Raw genomic sequence first — 22,552 nt, forward strand, 5'->3', positions numbered from 1 at the left:
CATTAAATATATATTTGACTGTCAATATAATGATAATAATAATAATGATAATTAAAAAATGTATATATACAGTATATGTAGATATAAGTGTCAGTACCTCCTCAGGTTTTCTGAGGCAGACTGTGCATCTGTCTGACCACTGGAGGTAGTTTGAGCAGCTGGCAAACACCATTGCACTCTGGTCCATGTTGCTCTTCCAGAAAATACCTGAGGCCTCTGGCAGCAAAGTTAGAGGGGCCTTTGGGGGTCTTGGTGGAGTGAATCTGGGGGTCGGTGAGGTAGGTCAGTCCTTTGCCATTGGCTGTCACCCACCCTGTGAAAAGAAGGAGAAGAGGTCAATAAATAATGTTTTCAGGAATTTAATAAGACTGAACCTTAAGGCTGTGGAAAATCATGTCACTCTCAGTGATTTCAGTGATCAGTAACACAGACACACCTTGGAGGTCGACAACAACCTCCTGGCAGTCGGAGAACAGGTAAGTAAAGTGTCCGAAGGCGAGGCCGTATTCTGTAGCCTGGAAGCTCTTGTCCTTCTTTCCAGTGTTGTTGGTCAGTTTGACAAAGTCTCCAAGCATGTAGGGCTCCACTGTTACACAGCCCACGATCTCATCTCCATCCAAAATCTGTTCACAAGTACAGACAACAAGAGACATGTTAGGTAATACTGAAAGCCTGTTTTATTAATATGGCAGCAAAACTAGATTTATGTACACTTGTCTATTATATGTTTCTATAACATTTAATTTGAAGGGGTGTGCATAAGACACAGTTTTTACACAAGCCAATAATGTCTTTGTTATGACATTTGACATACTCAAACTTTCAAACTGTTCAGCTTTATTAAACTGTCATATGGGGTTGGTTTTGACACCGGTTTTAATGTTTGTCCTTGACCAAAAGTAAAGAGGCAGATTTTGAACTTGTCATAAAGGTGTCATAAAGTTTATCAAATGCTTTTGTAACTGCATCATGAATAATTTCCTTGACTTCTACTAAAGTGATACCATTTGGACGTTTGAAAAAGGTGTTATTAAATGTTATAAGGCCAGTTTGATGACAGAGGACAGTACCAAGATGATTTATTTTACAGACTTAGGTGATGGACAGGCAGCAGTTAGCTAGTTTACTTGTTGCTAAAGCAGACTAACTTTTGTCTGGTGTTACCTGTAGCTGGTGTTATCTAGTTAGCTCAGTTAGCTGCGGAGCTAGCCGCCTTATTAGTTGACTCAGCCATGGGGTGCCAGGAGCCAAAACCCGCAAGAAAACCACCTCAGTACTGTATTCCCTGTCGTCAAACTGGCCTTCCTCTTAACCTGTCATAACATGGACATTATTGTCTTGATTTATGTCCATCCAAGCAACTGGATTAGACAGTGCTCTGTCAATAATCAAAATATGTACAAAAAAAGAATGTACTGCATTGTTGCTATATGGTGTTTCATTTCAGAAGACATTATTAGTTCCTTCTTTTCAATCTAATTCTAAGAGTGGTAACAATCAGAAGAATACTCACCGCTAAGCTTATATTTGTATTATAAGTTTCCATTTAACAGCTCAAAGTACGTTCTAGATGAATAACTGACAAAATATTGTCTACACACCTGTCATGAGAGTATGTTTCTAGACATGAACTAACAACTGGAGGGTGTACTTCCATATTACATATGAATTTCAACGAAAGCTGCTCCAAGACTGCTGCAGGCTATCCTGCACTCCACTCTCTCTGAAGTTATGTTCTGTTAAAGTGGTATTTATAAGGGAAGTAATTTTAATTTTAATGCCACATCTGCTATCTCTGCTTTCCCTGAATGAAATGAACCTCTGTTGTTTTATGCTTGGCTTGTTCATTTTGTCTTTATGGCTTGGCCTCACCAGTAGTGCTTCAGAGGGAATGAAGAAGATCTGAGCCATGACTTCCTTGTCGTAAAGGCTCTTATTGAATTCAGTCACATAGTACTGAGCTGTCATCTGTCTCTCCACGTCTTTCAGGTGAAACTGGATCTCCTTTGGCTTCAAGTAATCTTTCCCCACGTAACTAAGGACAAACAGATACAAATAAAGTGAGAATAAAAGTCTTTATGTTCATTTTATGCCAATAATATGCAGCTACGTACCTGCTTAACCTTTCCTCCTGGTGTAAAAACTGAACCCATATTGCTGTTCTCTGCTTGCCCTGCATCCCCATTGGGTCCCCGATGTAAACGCAGGTCTCCCTGGCTGTCCACAGCCCTGTGACTTTGGAGAACTTCAAATGAAGAGCACCTAATACAGACACTCAGTTTAGTGGACAGTTGCAATCAATGGCCCTGTTCAGACCTGATACTAACATTCATCTTGGGTGATCTGATCACAAGTGGACAGCTCTAAGTACATGTGTGAATGCACTCAAGACGCACTGAGATCTGATTGCTCAGACCACATCTGGCGATGGTCTGAGCTGCATGTGACCACATTCTGCTATCAGTGTGTATGCATGTAGGTGTTGAAGGGCTGCCTACTCAACTGACGTCGTCTGCATGATGTAACCACAACAACATGCAAAATGGATTCTCGTGGATGGAGTACACATGAAGATGTGCTGTCTGATGTCGTCCGGCTGCTCTGCCTCAACTCTATGTGACAGGTCTCCTGATAGACAGGAGCTTTACTTTTGCTAAGGTAACAACTAACTAGGTACCATTAGCTAGTTAGCTCAGTTAGCTGTATAGTTGGGGGTCATATTAGTAGCTGATGCTAGTAGCTGAGCTCAGGGGACTAGAGGAGTGTTGGTGTTTACAAAGCTAGATTAGGAGCTTTGCACCATTGGGAGAACTGAGGCATGGTAGCTAAAGCCTGTCAGTGTCAAAAACAGAAAATATTTTCCCCATAAAATATGATCCAGTTTCTACCAAGGCTAGTGAATTATTAGTAATTATAAAGTTTTGTTTTTGTATAAGTTATCAAATTGTGTTTTTGTACAGTAATTAGTGATCACAAGATCACATGAGATCACTTGAGACACATATGGAGACGCTTTCTGATGCCAGGTGTGAACTGGATTAATTAGAGCGGTCCACTTGTGATTGAATCACCCAAGACTCCTGTACCCAGGTGTAAACAGGCCCAATGTTTTCGTCACTCTTTAAGACATGGCTGGTTTCTACATATAATCATGCTCACAGCTAACTGGCCTTATTTGTGCTAATTTTGAAGAATAGGAGCATTTGCTCGGTTCAGAAAACATTGAGACAAATTACAACAAGGCTCAGAGTCCATAGCCATGCTAGCATGCAAACATGCTCACAATGACAGTGCTAACATGCTGATGTTCAGCATATTCACTCATTAAGAATCATGGCCATCCATGCAATAGTTGTTGAGACATTTCACTCTGAACTTATGTGGTGGACTGAGACTGACTTTTCCATCCCTGACTCACACTGCCACCGTGGCAAAAAAGATATACAATGGTACAATGGTCAGTCAGACTTACTGTAGGCAGTTCTGTGTTTCTTGAGTTTGAATTGCATCCTGTCATTGTGCAGTCTTTTCAGCAGACATTCATGGCAAACTCCAGCCAATAGGGCTTGGTAGTCCTGCTGTGACAACACATACTGTCTCTCAGGGACGACATCAGCTCCAGGGCTGTGCTTTATGCAGCTGTAGCACAAGGGGTTCTTCATCTGGGGAGCATTGTCTTTTTCTGTAGAAGGGACTTTACTGGTTTGGTTTCCACTTTGATTGTCCTCAAGCATCTCAAATGAACTCTCTGTGGATGTTTCAGTGGAAGCACACTGTTCTGGAACAAACTGGGAAAGGTCTGGACGTGGGGTTGCTGAGGAGTTCTTGGAGGTTGCAGGTTTTACAGACACTGAGTCACCTTTGCTGTCAATATTCAGGTCAACATGAAGGCCCTCCAGAGGTTGTGGTGAGGACAAAGCTCTGGATTCCGATGAAGACATGTTTTTGCGTGCGAGATCGTGAGCTGAATCAGGGATTACAGAATCAAGGGTTTCCAAGAGGAAGAAGCTCCCATCAGACTCAGAGGACTTGATACTTTGGCTTGTTCCTGCTTTTGGCAGGCTGTGTGGTTGAGGTTTTCTGTTTGCGGGAGAGATCAAGTCAACTGAGATTTTCTCCCATGATGACTGGGAACCAAAACTGTCACTGAGCGAGCTGGAGGATGTCCTGAGAGTTAGCTGGGATAAAGACTGTGCTGCTTCTTCAGCTGCTGACGGTTTCAGCGGCACGCCAACAACATCAGTCATCCAATCCTCCTCAGTGTCCAGTGTCTCTATCCCAGCTTGAACCACTTCAAACTTCCCTGAACCACTTCTCACATTGGAGGAGGAAGTAGCAGGTATTGCAGATCCTGGGACTGTATGGGAACTGATACCAGAGTTACAACCCTGCAAGTCTCGCTTCTTGTTTTTATCAACAGACTGATCAGATGGATCATCATTAATGTCAGGGGTCAGACAGCTCTGGTTGATTGCATTTACATCACGTTCAATGGCAATACTTCCTGTGTAGCCGCTGCTGCTGGGCCTTGGAGACCCTGAACTACTCAAAGAAAAGTCCTGCCACGAAGAGCCAAGGTTATCTGTGCTTCCCAGAGTGGTACACAAGTCAGGCTTTTGAGGTGGGTGCTCAGCAGATGAGTTTGAAATTCTCTGTTGTGGCACTTCTCCTTTGGGTGCATCTTTTGACAATTTGCAGGCCTCAGTGCTACATTCTGTGTCGAGTGTACCAATGGTTGTTCCAAATGCAGTTATACAAAGTCTTGCCCCATCTACCTCATCTTTACCCCCCTCACAATTTGTGTTGGCTGTCTCACACACTGATGCATGATACTTTTGGAATCTCTGCATCACCTTGGCGAAGCCTTCCAGAGTGAAACTGACCAATGTGTCTTTGATGTTTCTGTAGCTGTCAGGGATAAAAGACCCTTTGTCTGAATTAATGAAAGGCTCCACTTGCAACAGATGCTTCACTTGGGTGACCAGCTGCATGATTTTAGCACTGAGGCTGTCTCTGTCTTGGGTGTCTGCATTGTAATCATAGAAATTTGCCAGCGCTTTTTGGCAAGCTTGAGTTGCCTGTGTCACAACCTCTTGAGGAGTGCCAAGCCATTTGTGGGTGACAGTGAGGGAATAGGCAGCCTTGAGGAAAGTGTGAAGCTCCTGCTTGCTGGTGACCAGCTCACCCTCTGCTTTGGTGAGCAGGCCGATTGTGAATGCCTCTCTAGCCTGCAGGAGGAAAGACTGCCTTTGAGACGCAGGGCACTCCACTGAGAAACTGTATGATAACAAGCAGGTCCCTTGAGTTGCCTGAAGAAAGAGAGGTCAGAGTAAGGCAGAGGAATAATAAAGCTGCAGTGAATAGGGAATAATTCAGTTGGACCTGTTCTCTCATTTCTTACTTGCTGTGAAACTATGAGATTATTCATTTATATGTATGGAACATCAGGGAGAGTTGAAAAGGACACAAAGTACATGAAACATGAGCTTTAAGTTTTGAGCTACAAAGTTTGAGTCATAACTCAAATTTGAACACAGGCAAGATACACATATTTTTATATTCAGTGGGGATATCATTATCCTCGCTTTCCATTGTGAATAAAAATCTAGAAATCTGCTTAGAAATAATAGAAAGAATAATAGAAATTCAACATTTTTTTTCTGAGTATCAAAGTAATTCAGTAGCAGTATTGCTAATACCTAATCAAGCATATATTTAATGGTGCCAATTTGCCAAAATGTGAATAAATATATGCTAAACCCCCCCCAGGGCTCAAGTTGCAGGTTACACCTCAGTGACTCCATGGTAAGATTAAATTTAAAATTAAAGTCATGCCCCTTTTTGCCATGAGCAACAGTAACAGTTGAGCAAGCTTTGTACCCGGCAGAATCTCCATCAACTTTCTCCTTTCTGGTTTACTGTACTTTATGTGCTAGGCTCATCTATGTTTCAAAGAAAACTATATTTTGAAGATGGTCATATCTTAAGTGAACTAAAGTTAATGCTTGATGTAGATTTTTTTGGCTAGTTGGCTAGTATTTTGCGAACAAGCTAACTTCAGATGTGACTATATGTCACTTTGACAAGTCTCTCAGCAACATATATTAACCATCTTCAAAATCTGGTTTTCTTTTCAATATAGCATATAAGGAGTCTAGCACATACCACATCTAAGTACAGGAAACAGGAAAGGGGAAAACTGTCCAAAGCAAAGAACTCTGACCAAGGTTCTGCTGGGTACCAAGCTTACTCAATTGTGATTGGAGCACAGAGCAAAAAGGGCTGGGACTTGATGATGGCACAATTTTGTCTGAGTGTGTGCCCACAAATGTCAGATTTTTAAAACCTCTGATTTATGTCAACAGCAGGAAATCACAGCCATAGCAGACAACTGTCAATGAACAACTTACCACATTGGTCAACACATAGAGTGAAGTGTATTGGCTGTACACCACCGCCATCTTTGCTGCCTGGGCTGCTGAAAGAAGACGATGACTCCTGTCCCCAAGTAAAGACTGTTCCAAACAATCAGACAATGACAAGAAATTATAATTAGGCAGTATTATACAAAACAACACTGTCAGATGGACTTACCAAATCAATATCCGGATTAGTTCTAAAAGCGTGAAAGTCCTCATCATTCATAGAGACCAATATGTTGGCCAGTATGCCAAGAGAGGTTCCAATGCCCTATAAAACATACAGCCATGCAGAGCAAAGGTTTATAACAGTGTGTAAACTGCATGTTGCAAGCTCATGATGTAGCAACTGTGATGGCAATATGGTGTGTGTCTGGACTACCTTTTTATCAGGTTGAGGTAGAGCATAGTAGCCAACCAGAGAGGCCCAGATTAACTCTGCAGCCTGTAGCCACAGGCCTGAAACAGAGCACAGAATGGCCATAATACTCATGTATCAGTTGAGTGAACTATTCTCTTTCATTCAGGAAAAAAAGATCTTACCTAGCTTTTGCAAAATCATTCCACGCACTTGAACACTGACAGCCTGCACAAGAGCCCTGTCACTTTGAGAGTGATACACCCAACAACCTGTATAAGACAGCAAGGATTTGGATTTTATTTAGTTTGTTTAAAAAAAAAACATGTTACATCATTAAAGGCAATTAAAATGGAACACATGAAAGCCGCCACATGTCGTGTCCCTGTCTTGAGAATGATCTTGTCCCCCTTTGTGTGAAACAGGTAAAAGGGCTGGTGGAAAACTGAAAAAAACTAGTGCCACTATGCCGAAAAGTGCTGCACTAGTCAACAGTTGCCATGTTAAACACAAACAGCTATCAAAAGAGAGGCAGTGGTTCCACTTTGCCACATCTGAAGTTAGTTTGCAGTCAGGATAGATTACCAAAGTGTTTTAACCACATAAAAAGTGACAGACTCTCTCTGGGGGTTCTTTTCCAGAACATTTCTGACTTTGAAGGGTGTCAACAAGAACCCAACCAGGGGATTCTACTGAGAACCCTTTTATATTCCAAGGGTTTCATCTTGAAACCTGGATAAACATTTGAATATTTGAGGGTGAGGATCTTTTAACAGCCATGTTTTCAACAGTCCTTGAACCTCAGCCCTTCCGGGGAACCACTTTGGAGCCCTTATTTTTACGAGTGTAGGATTTGAGCTCCTAATAGCTGTCAAAAAGCTTAGAATTTGCATTTACTGCCAGTCAAATTAGAGGGACTGCTTTCACAAAAAAAAGGGGCAGGGGCATGATACGAGGGCAGCGTACCCAGATGGGCTGCTCTCGTCTAAAACAAGGAACCTACCTGTGGCTCCACTATTGTTGATGAGACTGCTCAGTATGTATTCTGCCTTCTGTAGTTTGCCTGTAAGGAAACCAATAATAATGTTCACATTTATCCTGGTCTGTAAATTGTAACACAGTGAGTTTGCATCAATCACTCTTATCTCTCGAAACGATTGCTATGATGATGTACAAAGTGTTATCATCCAAATTTAAGAACAGTTAGGAAGTATCATCACCAGTCCTAGACTCTCAACCCCACCCTCCACCACACTGTACCCGAGTTAAAATAGACTCTGGCCTGTCGTATGACCAGCTGAGGGGCCACAGGGATGTCATGGTGGCGTCTATGCAGCAGTTTGGTGATCTTCAGCAGCCGGCTCGACTCATCTGTCCAGTAGAGGAAGCGGTCGACTAAGAAGACCACCGCCAGCGCCGAGCGGGCCTCCTGAGCCATGATGGAAGCCTTTAGAACAGCCTGGCAACACAGTTAACAAGTAAACAAGTAAACAGAGAGTATGTAATACTACAAAGAAAACATGTCTTAGTGGTGTGATTTTTACCAGTAACTGAGATAGGTGCTTGCTGATGAGGTCACTGAGGTTGGTTTTGTCATCGGCACTGACTGACTGTTTATACTGCCACTTCTCCGGCACAAAGGGCCACTTCATGTCCATCGCCTCCTGCAGGAGAGAGGCCAGTTCTGCACACAGAGAGTCTGTGCGAAACAAGTGGAATTTCACAACCATGAGTCTGAATAAAAGGGAAAATACATGTTAAACTTTTTTTTCTACTTAAAGGGAAAATCCACCTCCTTTGTATGAGGATGTCTAATTAGCGTTGATGTAAAATGTAGTCAATTGAAGCAATAAGTATATGCTATATCAACTAAGAAAAATAAGTTCTCCTGCTCAATTTCAATGAATCTAAGTAAAGAGCAGTATTATCAACTTATTGATTATTATTATTATGAAACCCACTCTAATACTACTCTAAGTCAGGGCTGGTATAATCAAATTATTCAGATATTTAATTTCTCCACTTGCTGTTTTACAAAATGCACTTTCATTAGAATCAATACTGAATCAAAAGCTGCATTTCCACTCAAAGGACCTGGAACCTTTAGTCCCAAGAACTACTTTTCATGGCACTAAAAGGTCACTTCAGCCCACTGTTGTCTGTGTTTCCATAAAAGTCTAAAGACCTGAGAGGTATAAAAAAGTCTAATTTTTGTGTGTGACTATAAAACAACGCTGACGCCATATACAGTGAGGGACAGGCATCATTATTCGTGGGACACAGTAAGCATGGAGGAAATTCCATCTGCCGTACGCTTTCTTCTGTAACTCCAATGTTGATGTGTCGAAACACAGCAAACAAAAAATAAACTGGTTCGCGGCTGCAGATTTGTAAAATGGTGCCTGAAATAAAATGCTGCAAGTACTCGACCAATTAGAAATGTTAAGCACTGTAAGACCTACCCGAAAGTTCCACCACTTAAAGTACTACCCTGTAGTGGGACTTTTTTGTGGGGTAAAATAATGTCCTAGTACTAACTTCAGACCCTGGTCTTGGGTCGACTAATATAGCAGTCTGCCGATATACTGACCCAATATTGGCCTGATATGGGCCTATCACAAATATATTGGTAATGGCAAATATGTTTATTAAGTATTTAACATGAATAAATATATAATATTTAAGAATTATTAATTAATTTGTTTAAAAAAGCCTTCTGAGTGCCTTTGCATATTCATATAATTGCAAAATCAGTGCACAAATCACATAGCAAAGGTCTATTTTTGTTCCATCTCAAAAATCCCATATTGGTCGGGCTCTACTCCGGCCACTGTGGTGGGAATGCACTAACTTCCTCAAAATGTTTCTAGTCCCTAGGGAAAGTTCCTGTGGTGGAAAAGAAGCATGAGTTACAACATGCACTGCAGTGATGAGAATCATTCATTGTTTAAAAATGTACAGAGATATCTGCATCTACTCATTGTTTTTGATCTTATCTGACTATGCGTTGCTTTCAGTGGGCAGCAAAGTGCTCTTATCGTAACAACATTGTTTATAAAATACTGTGAACAGAGCTTCAAATAGTGGGATGGGACACAGTTTCTGAATGCAGAGTCACTGTGACTTAAATGGACACATTTAAGCATTTTGTCTCTTAGAATTGCTTCAGTGTTACGTTAGGATTGATAGCAGGAGTTAATTCATGTCAAAATCAAAACAAAAGGCCACTATTTTTTAGGTGTTCAGCATTTCTGTCCTTCCTTTGGTAGAGACATGTTGTATTAGGACACTGAAGGCAGAGGGACTGGTTTATACTGAGCTCAGATGGAGGTTTAGAATGAGCGCTGCCCCAGTTTACACCGCTGAAAAGCATTAACTAAACAAAAGGAAATCCCCAACTCCATGTTGGATTCACTGACCATTTGTAAAGAACGCCTTTGTCCTGCATTCCCAACACAAACCACATGTGTGCATCTTATCTGAGCACCACAAAATCTGCTCAACCAAATTCCCCTCTGACTCCCACTCATGCTTGAATGAAATCTGACCAAACAGCACCATCTAGTGTCTGACCTCTGCAGCTGCAGTAGTCCAGCTTCTGAGCCTCAGTGGGCTGAGTGGACTGTCGAGCTGCTCTGAGACACTCCTCCAGTAATTCCCCCACCTCCTGGCTGTCCATTCCGTTAAAGAGATGTTGAAACTGCTGCCCGGGATGAAAGGATTTACTCCTTTCTCAGACTCTTTACTTCAGTTCCTGTATTTGAGTGACCCAAGGAGGGGGAATCCCACGGTCTGACCACACTGCTGTTGAGAAAGGATTGCAGCATCAGGTTTATTTGTAAATGTCACCACGTGAAAGATTAAATCATTGGCTTAAAAAAAGAAAGAAAGAAAGAAAGAAAGAAAAAAGACTAAATTACAGGACAACAAAGAAAAATCATTCCTTATATTTTGTTTATTAAAATCTTTAAAATCCACCTTTGCTGATGTGCTCGTATCCCCATGAAACAATGTCCCAGGTGATGAAAAAACAGTTTATAGTCCTTAAACAGAGTCACATTGTGTCTGTGACAGTTAATAACGACTTTGTGGTGACATATATTTTCGGTCAGAATATTATACGCAGCAGATTTTCTGACTTGTCATAAAGTTATTATGCATGAACATTTGTTATTTTGGGTGTATGAGCTTCAGTCTGAGGATAACTTCAACTTAAGTGACTACAGAGAAATAATATTATGAAGCATGATGAGTTTGTATGCTCTTTTCACAAACAGATTTCCAAATGTTATGCCAGAGTGTATCTAACCATAAACTGATGTTGTTTACTTCGATACATTTAAAACAAAATTAAACTGACTGTATCTTTGGTATATTGTCCAATAACAATACATAACTTTAATATACGGTAGTTAATCACCACCTACCTTGACTTCAGGTTGTCTCCTTCCTGGTAAGGCAGGACTATACGATGCTGCCTTCATATGCTGTCGGAAATCTCGCAACTCCTCCTCCTCCTCCTTGAGAGCGCTGGTAGCGTGACTCCCAGTATACAATACGACTGACAGAAAACGAGGAAAGTACAGAATGAGCAATAGATCTGGACAGAATCTATTTGACATTGTCAGAATAGTGTGCAGATCAGGTGACAGAGACACACTTTTAATCAAATAAATTCTAAAAAGGTTATTGGTTGTTTATTACATATATCATTATTGATCTTGTAGGGGACGTTTATTGTCAGCAACTCTCTCTAACATCAGATTGCGATTCTGTAGTCCTATATATTTATTTCACATGGTGAATTATTTTTGTAGAAATCCACAAGCTATTCATGAAAATGTCTTTTTCTTTTACAAAATAAGCAACAATGACGCTCAAATAAAGGCCTACTATTAACTCTAAAGTGCGCAAAAAAGCAAAGACAAACTGAGTTATTTAAACTTCGAAACTTTTTAGTGATGAGATGTATGATTAGAGTATGTGACTTCCAAACTGCCTGCAGCTCGTACTTTCCACGTATCAACAAAGCAACATGTCGTTATGTTGGAAAATTCAGGATTAGGTAGATTACATCTGATCAGGATTATGCAATCACATTACAAAAAATAGATAATAGAAAATCAACCCCGATTCCATTTGAAAAAAAAATGTAATTAGGTTACTGTTACAAGGATTACTTAAATACGTTGTTGATTAAAATAAAAGCCAATTCTAAGATGATGAAACTTTCTTCATGGTTCCCATTGCTCTACTAAGTCTGTTTCTTAGACAAGTCAAGACTTTGTGGTGGACCTGGTGGGTAGGAAAATTACGTTACTAATTACAAAATTTGCAGTGGCAATTTCTATTCGTTAGCCGTAATCCGACCCAACCAACAAAACAAAGTGGTATTTATCAAATAAACAAAGTTTTACGTTTAAGATCCCGTGTGACCTGAACGCAACACGTGACGTTATGAAGGGAGCAGAAACCTATTCTGTAGCAACAGGTCTGTGTACTGTAGGTACCATGTATGACAGTGAAAAAGATGTATTGTACATGGAACCGTTACGATGAACCCCATTTAACAACAATACAGCATATAATGTATTTTCTTTAGCTGCCATCCTGTTTAATATATATTTATTAATGAACAAATTCTCCCACTGCAGCAGCTGTCTGTCTCTTGATTGCTTAAGTAAACACGAAATGCTCTAATTGTTGAAGTTCATGAAGTGTATTTGAATGCAGCACAACAGTAGAAGTCAGGAAATGCTTTTGATAGAGAAAACGCATTGATAATGCAGCGCAGCCGAGGAAAAAGACTGATTGTTGTGGTGCGTAATGGCGCGTGGCAGCACGCACACAACAAGCATGTGGACATGTGGTGTTGCTGTGATACTACCAATAGGCGGGACTGTGTCTCTGCAGTGTGTGTGAGGAGCTGCTGCACAGCTGGAACATGAGCAGAAGGCTGGCACGCCGTCCAGCTGCGGCCAGATGACTGAGCTCAGCTGCTTCTGACTGCCACACCAACACGCAGCACAACCACAACTTGTACCCGAGCCCGGGAGAGGGAGAGGACTTGTAGGGTTAACGATCCGTGAAAAAAAAAAGACACCCGCATAGCTCATTGAGAGGAGCGTCTGCATCAACTCCGAAGAAAGATCCGAGTCTGATGAGTTCTTCTGGGTTTCGATCATCGACCCGGTGTTCCCACTCCGAAGCCAAACAGGCGTTTTAAGTGATGTAACGCTTCTCATCTCAGTGCTCACTCCACAACTGTTATCACTGTAGCAAGAGCATGGGACCCTGCAAACTCTAAAGGTAAGAAATGTCTCATAACTTGCATGTTCGTGCAAAAACTGAGAGCGGATATTTTTACGCATGGCAAGTTTCAAATGTCTTTGTCTGGCGTCTGGTCAGGCACTTATATTTAGAAAAAACACCACAGTGTGATGTTGTCTTGTGTTCTGTGGGTGACTTCTTGATCACTTGTACCACACAAGCTTAAATGGGTGTTACGGTATTGCAACAGTAGATAAACTCAGGCATGGACTTGTCTTCTTGCACCATCAACCACAGCAAATATGAGAATTTCATGTTGACTCATTTGGGTGTCATGAATGCAGCTTTGCAATTTGTGTTGGAGGCTGTAATGCCCAGACCTGCAGAAGAAGACCTGGGTTGTATCATACAGCTGTCAAATATCCCCTACTAGTCGAACTAATAGAATTAACGGGCCTGTCGACAGTCATTTTCAGGAAGAGGAGCATCACAGAGCAGCTGGAGTAGAGGAGGAGGAGGATGGAGGAACGCCTGTTCCTAAAATTAGATTGAGGGAGTGGCAGGGTCCTAAACCCTCTCTGACTGGTGTGAGAATGATGGTAAACAAAAGTCTGTTGACATGCAAAGTTGTGGCTTGACCCATCAAGGAGGAGGGAAGGTGCTGGAGCTCAGTTTGAACCTGATCCTTCAGCTCTGATTCATCTGTTCATGGTTGGCCACTTGCTGAGGCATCCATCAAGTGGCACTGACAGTCAGAGGTGGACTCAGGTTGTCTGAACGGCAGGGGGTGAAAAAATGAAAAGGGCCCCAGCTGTATGTGGTCAGGCACCAGCACAGTGAAAGCCAAGATGCATTTGTGGTAAAACAGTTCCAGTTCCTAGTAAAGATTAAAAGTGCTTTATTATGTGTCTTAAAGTACAACTACTACACTTTTGTAATAAAAAGACAAAGGGAACTATGAACTATATTAACCATTTAGAGGCACATAAAGGCAAACAGATTTTCTATCGTGTATCGTAGCCTACATGGCACTGCGTTACGTTTTGTCCATTAGTGGGCACTTCACTACATTTTCCCCACTGGACAGCATTCCAGAGGGCGCTATGAGTTTTTCCCACTGGAAGGCATCCTGGAGTGCACTTGGACACATTATGTCCACTTCAAGGCACCATGGAGGGCACTTCATTATGTTTTCTAGAGGCCATTTTGCCACATGTTCTTTACTGGAAGGCACCCAAGAGGGCACTTCATGTTTTATGTACCACAGGGGTATCCAAGAGGGCACTTTTGCTGGGATTGTTCAAACATGGGTGCACCATAGGGGCAATCGCCTCCCCTGTTTCCATCCCTGGAGTCCATCAGCATCGATTCTGATTTTCAAAGCCCCTGAGCAGCTCTGCTAATAACCAACAAGCACGGTGGTGGTGATGACAATTCTCCATGACTGGAATATAACAGCCGAGGTCACATCCCAGCTCGTTGTGAGTCAGCCTTGGCTGCTGAATTAAACAAGCGAGAGGTCAGGCCTACCTTTCCTGCTTTATTTTCGCTCTCTCAGCCCCCTCATTACCGACTCTCATAGACAGGTTGCAGCTGTCTGACTGCAGTGATTCAAGGTGATTTTCTCCCACCGCCCTCAGAGCAGCAGGGATTAGAAGGCATCTTTGAGTGTCGGAGCTGCTGATTACTCGCTCTGCCTTCACCCCTGCCTTATCCACCGATGTTTTTGGTGTCAGAGCAGTGGGATTTGACTCGTAAGCTGTGACTGGCTGCCTTTCTGGACATGCAAAAGTCTCAGCAGCTGTGGTTTTGCAGCCCATCACATACAGAAAAGTCACGGTCTTTTTCAATGTGGCTGGCTCGGCTGAAACAACATGTTGCTGTTTAACTGTTCCTATTTTGAATATTGGACAAGCTTGCTTTGTGTGAACTTGTTTAAACAGATCAGCATCAGCTACAGAGAATGCAAATGAGGCAGCCACTAACATCAGCCATCATATGTGGAGTGCAGACACACACAAATCCATCACCAAAGCACAAATCAATAACACAATTAGTCCGAAGTCCATTTAAACTGTAGCTTATTTGATCATCAGTTACCTCAAAGTACCCCATGGCCTCTGTGATCTCACATAGCCAACAAGTGAAGTGGTGCTTGACTTGAGAGATAAAAAGACGGGATTTCAAGGATTCAAAGCGCCTCCGGTATAGCGGTAATATCAAGTAGAGGACATTCAGAAAAAAAAGCCCTTGCATCTCTGTTTCTCCTTTCTCTCCTTCGCTGCCGCAGTGCAATTACTTCAGGCCTCTGGAGCAGCCACCCTTGATATTTAGCATCACTTTCAGCCACCTCAACCTGCAGCAATGTTGCAGTTATCACGAATGCCAGCCATAATTGGGTCTATTGTGCAGGGCTTCTGCTTCAATCCGAAAGACCAACGGCAACAAATCTGGGAGGAGGAGGAAGAGGAGGAGGAGAGGAAAGAATAAAACAACACAGTGAGGAAGAGGGAAGCTAAACTCAATAATTACAGAGAGCAGACAAGAGCAATAGCATGTGTGCTGGATGTTCGCAGTCATTGGGGGTGTACGGTCCAGTGCACTTTCTGCCTCTTTCTCACTTTTCATTAGCTAAACTCATCTATTCCTCCACAGTCCCTGTGCTACACTCCTAATTACCTGTATCAACCTTTTTCACTTTACCTGTTCAGCAGCATTCATACCCAGCATGTTTGGAGTCATTCATTAAAACTAGAGAGTACTTACTCTTTCGGATCTTGGACGAGTGACAACACTGGTGTTCAAATAACTGCAACCTAAACCAACTGGATTTGCAAGTTTTTAAAGAAAATTGATTTAACCACTAGAAAAGAGAATTTAAAGGCTTGCAGCATCAGATTTGGTTCGACTCCCACTGACTTAGCAGTGATCCTAAAACTACAACAATTAAAGATCTAAATGTGAGTGGATGTGACATCTTTCAGTGTGAACAGGTTCACTTCTAATTCACCCTTTGCTAGACCCTCCCATCCGAACAGGAACTGTCCAATCATAGATTAGCAACTGTAACCAGTCACTGCAGGGTAGGGTTGAATTTTTAAAAAAATTTTACTTAACAGACAGATGAAAAAGCTAACAGTTAATTAATCAATTAATCATTAAAGTCTGTGCAGGAAAAGGGGAGTTTTTCCTCCATACACATTATATGTGAACTATGTAGTACTGAATTGTGGAAGACTGTTGAACAGTGTAAAGGACTTTTTGGGCGGACCTGAAACATGGCTTGGTGACGTGTTGGAACCATGGTCCCCCAGCACTATATGAGCCCCGTGAACACATGAATGACACAGCCTCACCCTCTGCAATGGTCAGTTACATATGTACGTACCTTAAGCGACTCTCTCAGTTCAAATCAGCCCAGCACTTCACTTCAGCTCGCTTCAGTTCCAACAGCCCAACACAGAAGAAGATTATTATATTTTAAATTGATTAAAATCTCATGAGTTAGTAGGGTGGCATCTTTTTTACGGGATTTCAAAAATCTAAACCATAAGAACAAATGTGTGATGAATGGATTAAACTTTGGCCTCTAACTTCAGCTTTAAAGCTAGCTATAAAGCTAGCTTTAGCCCTAGTTGTTTAGCATTAATTAATCTTTAATTAGCATTATATATCATAATTGTGTTTGCTTCTCTGTGGAATAAAATATCTTTTGTTCCAAAAGTTACTGTCAATTTTGGTATTAAATCTGCCACCATTGTCACTGCAAACATATGCGTGCAAGAATGGAAAGCTTTACAAACATAGCAACAGTAACTAAGGACGGCGAAGGGTGCACAAACCTTTACAAACTAATTGCAGATTTGCAAAAAGTAAACCCGACATCCTCTCTGCTCTTTCTCTGTCTTTCCCTGGATCCTTCTGTTCCTCTGTCACCTCCTCAGCTCCCATGAAAGGCCACAGACCCTGTAAAATCTCAGTCTGTCAATGCAGTCTGCTCTCCTCACCTTTAAAGGCATGAAGAGAGAGGATTGGGAGACACTGGTGGAGAACGTAGCTGGCGAGGGAAAGTGTCGGATCTGAAGAGCTATAAATCAAGCTGTGGCTGGAATTAAATAAGTCAGGGTGAAACACAGTAGTGGGTGAACGTGGTGGGAGGGCGGATCGAAACTTCTTGGCTGCTGTAATCTTAGCCAGCGCAGTGATTACTACAGGCAGTGAATTAGCAGTGATGCTGATTGCACGGGTGTGATTAATTAAAGTTTCAGTCTACTGGCATCCTTCTGTTCTACAGATGTTAGGCGTGCCTCACTTTCAGAACAGGAATCTAAAAATTACTGAGTGTAACTGTCGTCTCATGCACCTGCAATCCAAAAAGTGCATTCATTTTCTCCACCTGTTTTCATCCTCCGTCTGTTTGCAGTTTTGTAATCTCTCACGCTCTTTATCTGAATGTGCATAATGAATGGTGTGTTATGACTGCAGGAAATTGTGGGGTTTGTGGTCTGCTCAGGGATGCAAGCTGCTTTAGGGAGGAATACATAAACAGGAACTAGCCAGAGCTAATGCTGTTAAAACAACCTGCAGGAATAATGAAGAGACCGGCTGGGTGAATGTGAAACTCAGAGCAGTCACACATTACATGAAACTCGTTCAGAATGGCTGTTGTACAAAAACCACTGTATAGTTCAGTGAGTGCAGCCCTGACAGGTAGGAGGAAATGAAGCAGATAAATGCTGCAAAGAACAAATTAGTTTCCAGATACAGTATATGCCCTATTCTATAAACCACAGACATTTCTTAGAAAACCTGAATTTGTGAAAACTAAAGGATTCAACAGATTAAACAGTGGCTGTTGTTAGATGGATGTTATCTTGCAGCTACACAGCTGTACCTCTGTGTCTCTGCATGCAGTGTTTGCTTTTGGTGCCTCCAGGCATTGGAATTGGTTTACATCTGCGCTGGGGATTGCTAGTTGAAACTCCTTTGGAAGGTGTAATAATTTGGATCCTGACTGTGTGCTGTGTTTATTTTGGGTGATTTGTATCTCAGAATTTTGTGCTTTTCAAATTATGTTACTTTAATCACCCAGAAACAAGCGAAAACTAGAAGGGCTCTCAGAGAGCACAGCCCTCTGCCAAGGCCAAATGCCCCATCTTGCAGTTAGAATTATTTCTGTATCTGCCCCATGATTTGGATCCACTGCAAAATTTAATGGGTTATTCCCTGGCTCATGCTGCACCCTTCCACTAAGTTTTATGGAAATCGGGCCTGTAGTTTTTCTGTAATCCTGCAGACAAACAAACAGACAAATTGGCAAACAAACAACACCAAAAGCATAATCTCCTCCTCCTCCAGAAGAATAATTAAATTTGGGAAATATACTTACTCACTTTCTTGCTAAGAGCTAGATGAAGCTAGCGGCCATTTAACCTAGCTTAGCATAAAGACTGGACTTGTTTACCAGGCAACCAGTGGAGACTCCAGGAGGTTACAAAAATTATTTACAACGGCTGGTTTTTGTACCGATTAAACACACAATATATAATACTTGGTGAGTTTTGGAGTTGCTGGTCTTACCTTTGGACAGAGCTCAGTTGTTTCCCCCTAAGATAACTGGCTGCTTGCTCTATCTATATATTTACTGTACATACATGAGAGTGTTGTCAATCTTCTCATCTATGTCTTGATGATGAAGAATGCATTAAAGTAAAATATGTAGGGTGGTTCAAAAATGCATCATTCGAAGTTGCCCCCCCATCCCCAGTTCAACAAATGAGAAAGCTAGAGAGTAAATAAAGTGAGTGTGTATTGTTCATTTTTGATGATTTTCATTTTATGATTTTATGTTTTTCAAATTATATTACTCCTGAATAATATAATTATTATTCAATAATTATCCTGAATTTGTGAAAAATAAAGGACTCAACAGCTTAAACAGTGGCTGTTGTTGAGTGGATGCTTTCCTGCAGTTACTCAGTCTTCTCTCCGTGTCTGTGCATGCAGGGTTTTGCTTTTGGTGCCTCTGAGTAATGGAATTGGTTTATGTCTGCATTGGGGATTGCAAGATGAAATTCTGAAAGATTTTCAGTGTGTCTTGTCTATTTTGATGATTTTAATTTCACAATTTTGTGCTTTTCAAATTATATTACTCTAATCACCCAGAAACAGTGAAAACTAGAGGGACATTCAGGGACAGCATGCACCTCGACCAAGGCCAAATGCTGCAAATCTCACCATGCTAATTAACGTTTAAAACAATTTCTGTATCTGTCCCATGATTTGGATTGGCTCTAAAATTTAATGGGTTCCTCCTTGGCTCATGCTTCACTCTTCCACCAAGTTTCATGAAAATGCGGCCAGTAGTTTTTTCTGTAATCCTGCAGACAAATAAACAGACAAACATACAGAACCAAAAACATATCCTCCTTGGTGGACATAATGAAGCTTGACTTTAAAGGAATCATTCAGCATTTTAGAAAGCATGTTCAGTCACTTTTGCCAACATTTTGATGACAAGATCAATACCACTCATAAAGCTACAGCCAGCAGGCGGTTAGCTTAGCTTAGCAGAAATCCTAAAAACAGGTTTGCTAGGCAACCAGTGGATTCTCCAGGAAGTTACTGGCCCAAACCAAGAACTTCTTACATGAACTCATTCCATGCTGCTTGCCACAGTATTTTATTTTATGCTCCACAACCATTTGGCAATTCTGTCTTTTTAAAAAAAAAACCAAAAAAAAAACCTATGTACTATACCTTTAAATCATGGTTTCCCACATGAATCATCTACCTGCTAAATGTGTTTTCTTGTGAAGATGAATACTTATACTAACACTACTAATGTCATTACATAAGGAGTTTGTTCACTAGAGATGAAACACTTGGTAACAACAGGAAGTGAGGCTCCTGACTTCAGCATTGCTGAGCAGCAGATAATGAAACCTGACCGCAGCACGCTCTGAAATTAATAGACGGTTGGCAGGAATGGCCTGGGTGTTCACCAGGAGAAACAAGCTCTCATGTTCTATTGCAAAAGATGATTTGCCACGTTTGCTCTTTTACACAATCTGCCATGTGCTCTCATCTTTCACTCATCACACTGCAAGAGTTTGAGAAGGAAGTTGTGTGTGTGTATGTGTGTGTGTGTGTGTGTGTGTGTGTGTGTCAGGGAGATAACTGACAGAGTGAGAAAAAGACAGAATAAAGAGAAAAAAACTTTATCTAAAAGGAATGAACATTCATTACACTCACAAAATTCACTCCATATGAGATTGTTTGTAACAAGGTTTTAAAAAAGTGCAGACCCGCACATACACTCGCCACATTTCACACACGCATACCAACACACCCTTCCGGTATTTGTTATGAAGCAAACTTTTCACATCTGGTAAAAGGACAGAAGTTTGAGCAGGAAGCCTGAAAACAAAGCAGCAAAAACAGTCTGACACAATGATACATTGTTGTGTACGGGGCCAGATATTATAACAGCACATGGGATCTGCAGCAGTGCCCTTTCTGTCTCACACATGACAGGCAGAAAGCTGAGATGTGAGAGTGAGCCAGATGTGGAACAGGATGCGTGACTTTTTTCATTTTGTAGGACCTAATAAAACATTACACTCTCCAGCTGCTACGTCCCAGCAAGTCATTGCGAAATCTACATATTTTTCTCCCGGAACTTCTTATGTCATTTCAAGATCATGAAGAAGTCCTGCTGGCCACCTTCATTTCAAAAATTATACAAAAATGAGTTAAATTAACTCATTAAATTAAGTGTCTAAAGAAACATGATTAGCAAAATAGCATGTCAGCATGTGTTGTTTAAGAGAGTAATAAAACCCCTGAGTGCGAAATGAAGAACTGACCCTTTAAACTGAGAAAACAAAAAAGAAAATCTAGTTTATTTGTAATGTTCATCAGTGTAACCTAAGAGTTGTTGGTTCAACTTAAAACCTTCAGCTTAGTGAAGATGTTTCACCAAGTAGAACTCAATAACTGTCAAGTTTATTTGACTTGAGTTTGTTTTGAATCATTATGAAATTACCTCAACTTGTCTTTTTAAAATCAACTTAAAAACTTAAGACAGTCCAGACACTAACTTCTATAAGATAAAAACAAATTATTTATTTTTACAGTTTAATGTGAAATGATGAGTTGAATTAATGAACTGTGCTGAGTTCAATCAATTAATTAAATTAAGTTTCTAAAGAAACATGATCAGCATGCATTGTTTGAGAGTCAAAACTTTCTTCTCTGTTTTATGGTTTGAGGGAAACGTTTTTTTCAAATTCAGTCAACACACAGTTTTAAGGCTGCTTGGATACTTACTTCATGAAGTTAAAACAAATAAAGTTTTAAAAAAGGAAAAAGTTGAGAAAATGCAAAATTTCAAGGCAACTTTGAGTTTTGAAGTCAGACTTAGGCTGGAAATATACTTGCCTTTAACTATGCATTTGCATATGCACCCCTACACATCCCCATGCTTTATGGCTGCGTCCATTTGGAGCGATGTTTGTGCACATCCTTAGAAATTAACGCTACGCACACGTGAACACAAATGCATGGTTAAACAGCGAGTATATCTACGGCCTTAAACTCTTAGGTTTTGAAAAAGTTTTACCAACTAATGATCTAGTGTCTGAAACTCAAAGATTCAAGTTTAGCTAAAGAATTAAAAGAGGCTTTATTGGAATAACCATAATAAAGTACAGTATTGCCAAAGCATGTTGTACAAGAAAAAAGTTAATCATCTCAACAAAAGATTATAGGTCAACAAAACTTTGTTTAGTTTATTTCAAAAGTTTGATTCAGAACTCATAAATCTTTTGTTGTATTCTTCAAGTTGTATTCTTCTTCTTGTGTTTTTCATCATCACTATCCCTCCGCCAACAGTCTTTCTGTTTGACTGGGCTGAAATGAGGTACCGTATATGCTTTCTTCCTGCCTCCGAGTCTCCCTCTTTATCTCCCATTCCCCCTCTCCTCCTTCCATCTCCCTAAGGAGCAACTGTAGCTGCTAATCTCAGTTTGCAGCCGGTGCCCCCCCCACCGATGTGGCATTCTGCGTGTCCAGGGAAAAGGAAACGTTTCCCTTCCTGCTCTCAGTACCCTGCAGTCTGTAAATAGAGCCTGCCACCAGCCGCTCGGTAGGCCCCTCTGGAGAACTATATCTGTCCCATCATGCGACACCCTTGCTACAACTTCCTGAAACAAACTAGGGGGTGTTGGGCGAGAGATAAGGGTGCTGTGTGAATAAAATGAAGAAGTAGTGTTTGTATGCATGTTTTGCAGACTTGTAATTCTGTCCACACGGTCTCTCAAGGACAGAAAAATGAGATTAAACTCCAAAGTGCAGATTACTCGCCCTCACTTTGGAAACTGGAGTCAAAGTTAGTCAGTAAATTATCAAGACATTGGGGTTTTTAGAAAAATTGAAAATGGAGAAAGAACACTTAATAGGAGACAGATAAGTAAAGAACTGTCAAGAAGCAAGAGGGTTTATG

At 41.1% G+C, this 22,552-nt stretch overlaps 2 protein-coding genes across 4 annotated transcripts in view; one reads left to right on the forward strand and one right to left on the reverse strand.

Annotated features, from left to right (window-relative positions):
- Window positions 1-59: 59 nt before the first annotated feature.
- alpk1 (alpha-kinase 1) lies at window positions 60-10,839 on the reverse strand. Its single transcript, XM_084711946.1, has 13 exons — window positions 10,351-10,839; window positions 8,322-8,476; window positions 8,038-8,236; window positions 7,781-7,840; window positions 6,963-7,049; window positions 6,802-6,878; window positions 6,595-6,690; window positions 6,411-6,515; window positions 3,473-5,309; window positions 2,115-2,262; window positions 1,873-2,035; window positions 437-623; window positions 60-313 (listed from the first exon to the last, which is right to left on the reverse strand). The coding sequence occupies exons 1-13, from the start codon at window positions 10,454-10,456 to the stop codon at window positions 102-104; spliced, it is 3,432 nt and encodes a 1,143-aa protein (XP_084568072.1). The 5' UTR covers window positions 10,457-10,839; the 3' UTR covers window positions 60-101.
- A 1,824-nt stretch (window positions 10,840-12,663) lies between these two features.
- LOC146306198 (RAS guanyl-releasing protein 2-like) overlaps window positions 12,664-22,552 on the forward strand; it is a 67,433-nt gene continuing 57,544 nt past the window's right edge. For 2 of the 3 annotated variants that reach the window (XM_084711755.1, XM_084711757.1), the window contains exon 1: window positions 12,665-13,086. The gene's annotated coding sequence lies outside the window, so the exon portion shown is untranslated. Of the gene's footprint in view, window positions 13,087-22,552 lie in introns of all 3 variants that reach the window. The other variant, XM_084711756.1, reaches the window with a different exon arrangement.

This window comes from Lutjanus erythropterus, chromosome 23 (assembly GCF_056507025.1).
Source record: "Lutjanus erythropterus isolate fLutEry1 chromosome 23, fLutEry1.hap2, whole genome shotgun sequence".
NCBI lineage: Eukaryota > Metazoa > Chordata > Actinopteri > Lutjaniformes > Lutjanidae > Lutjanus > Lutjanus erythropterus.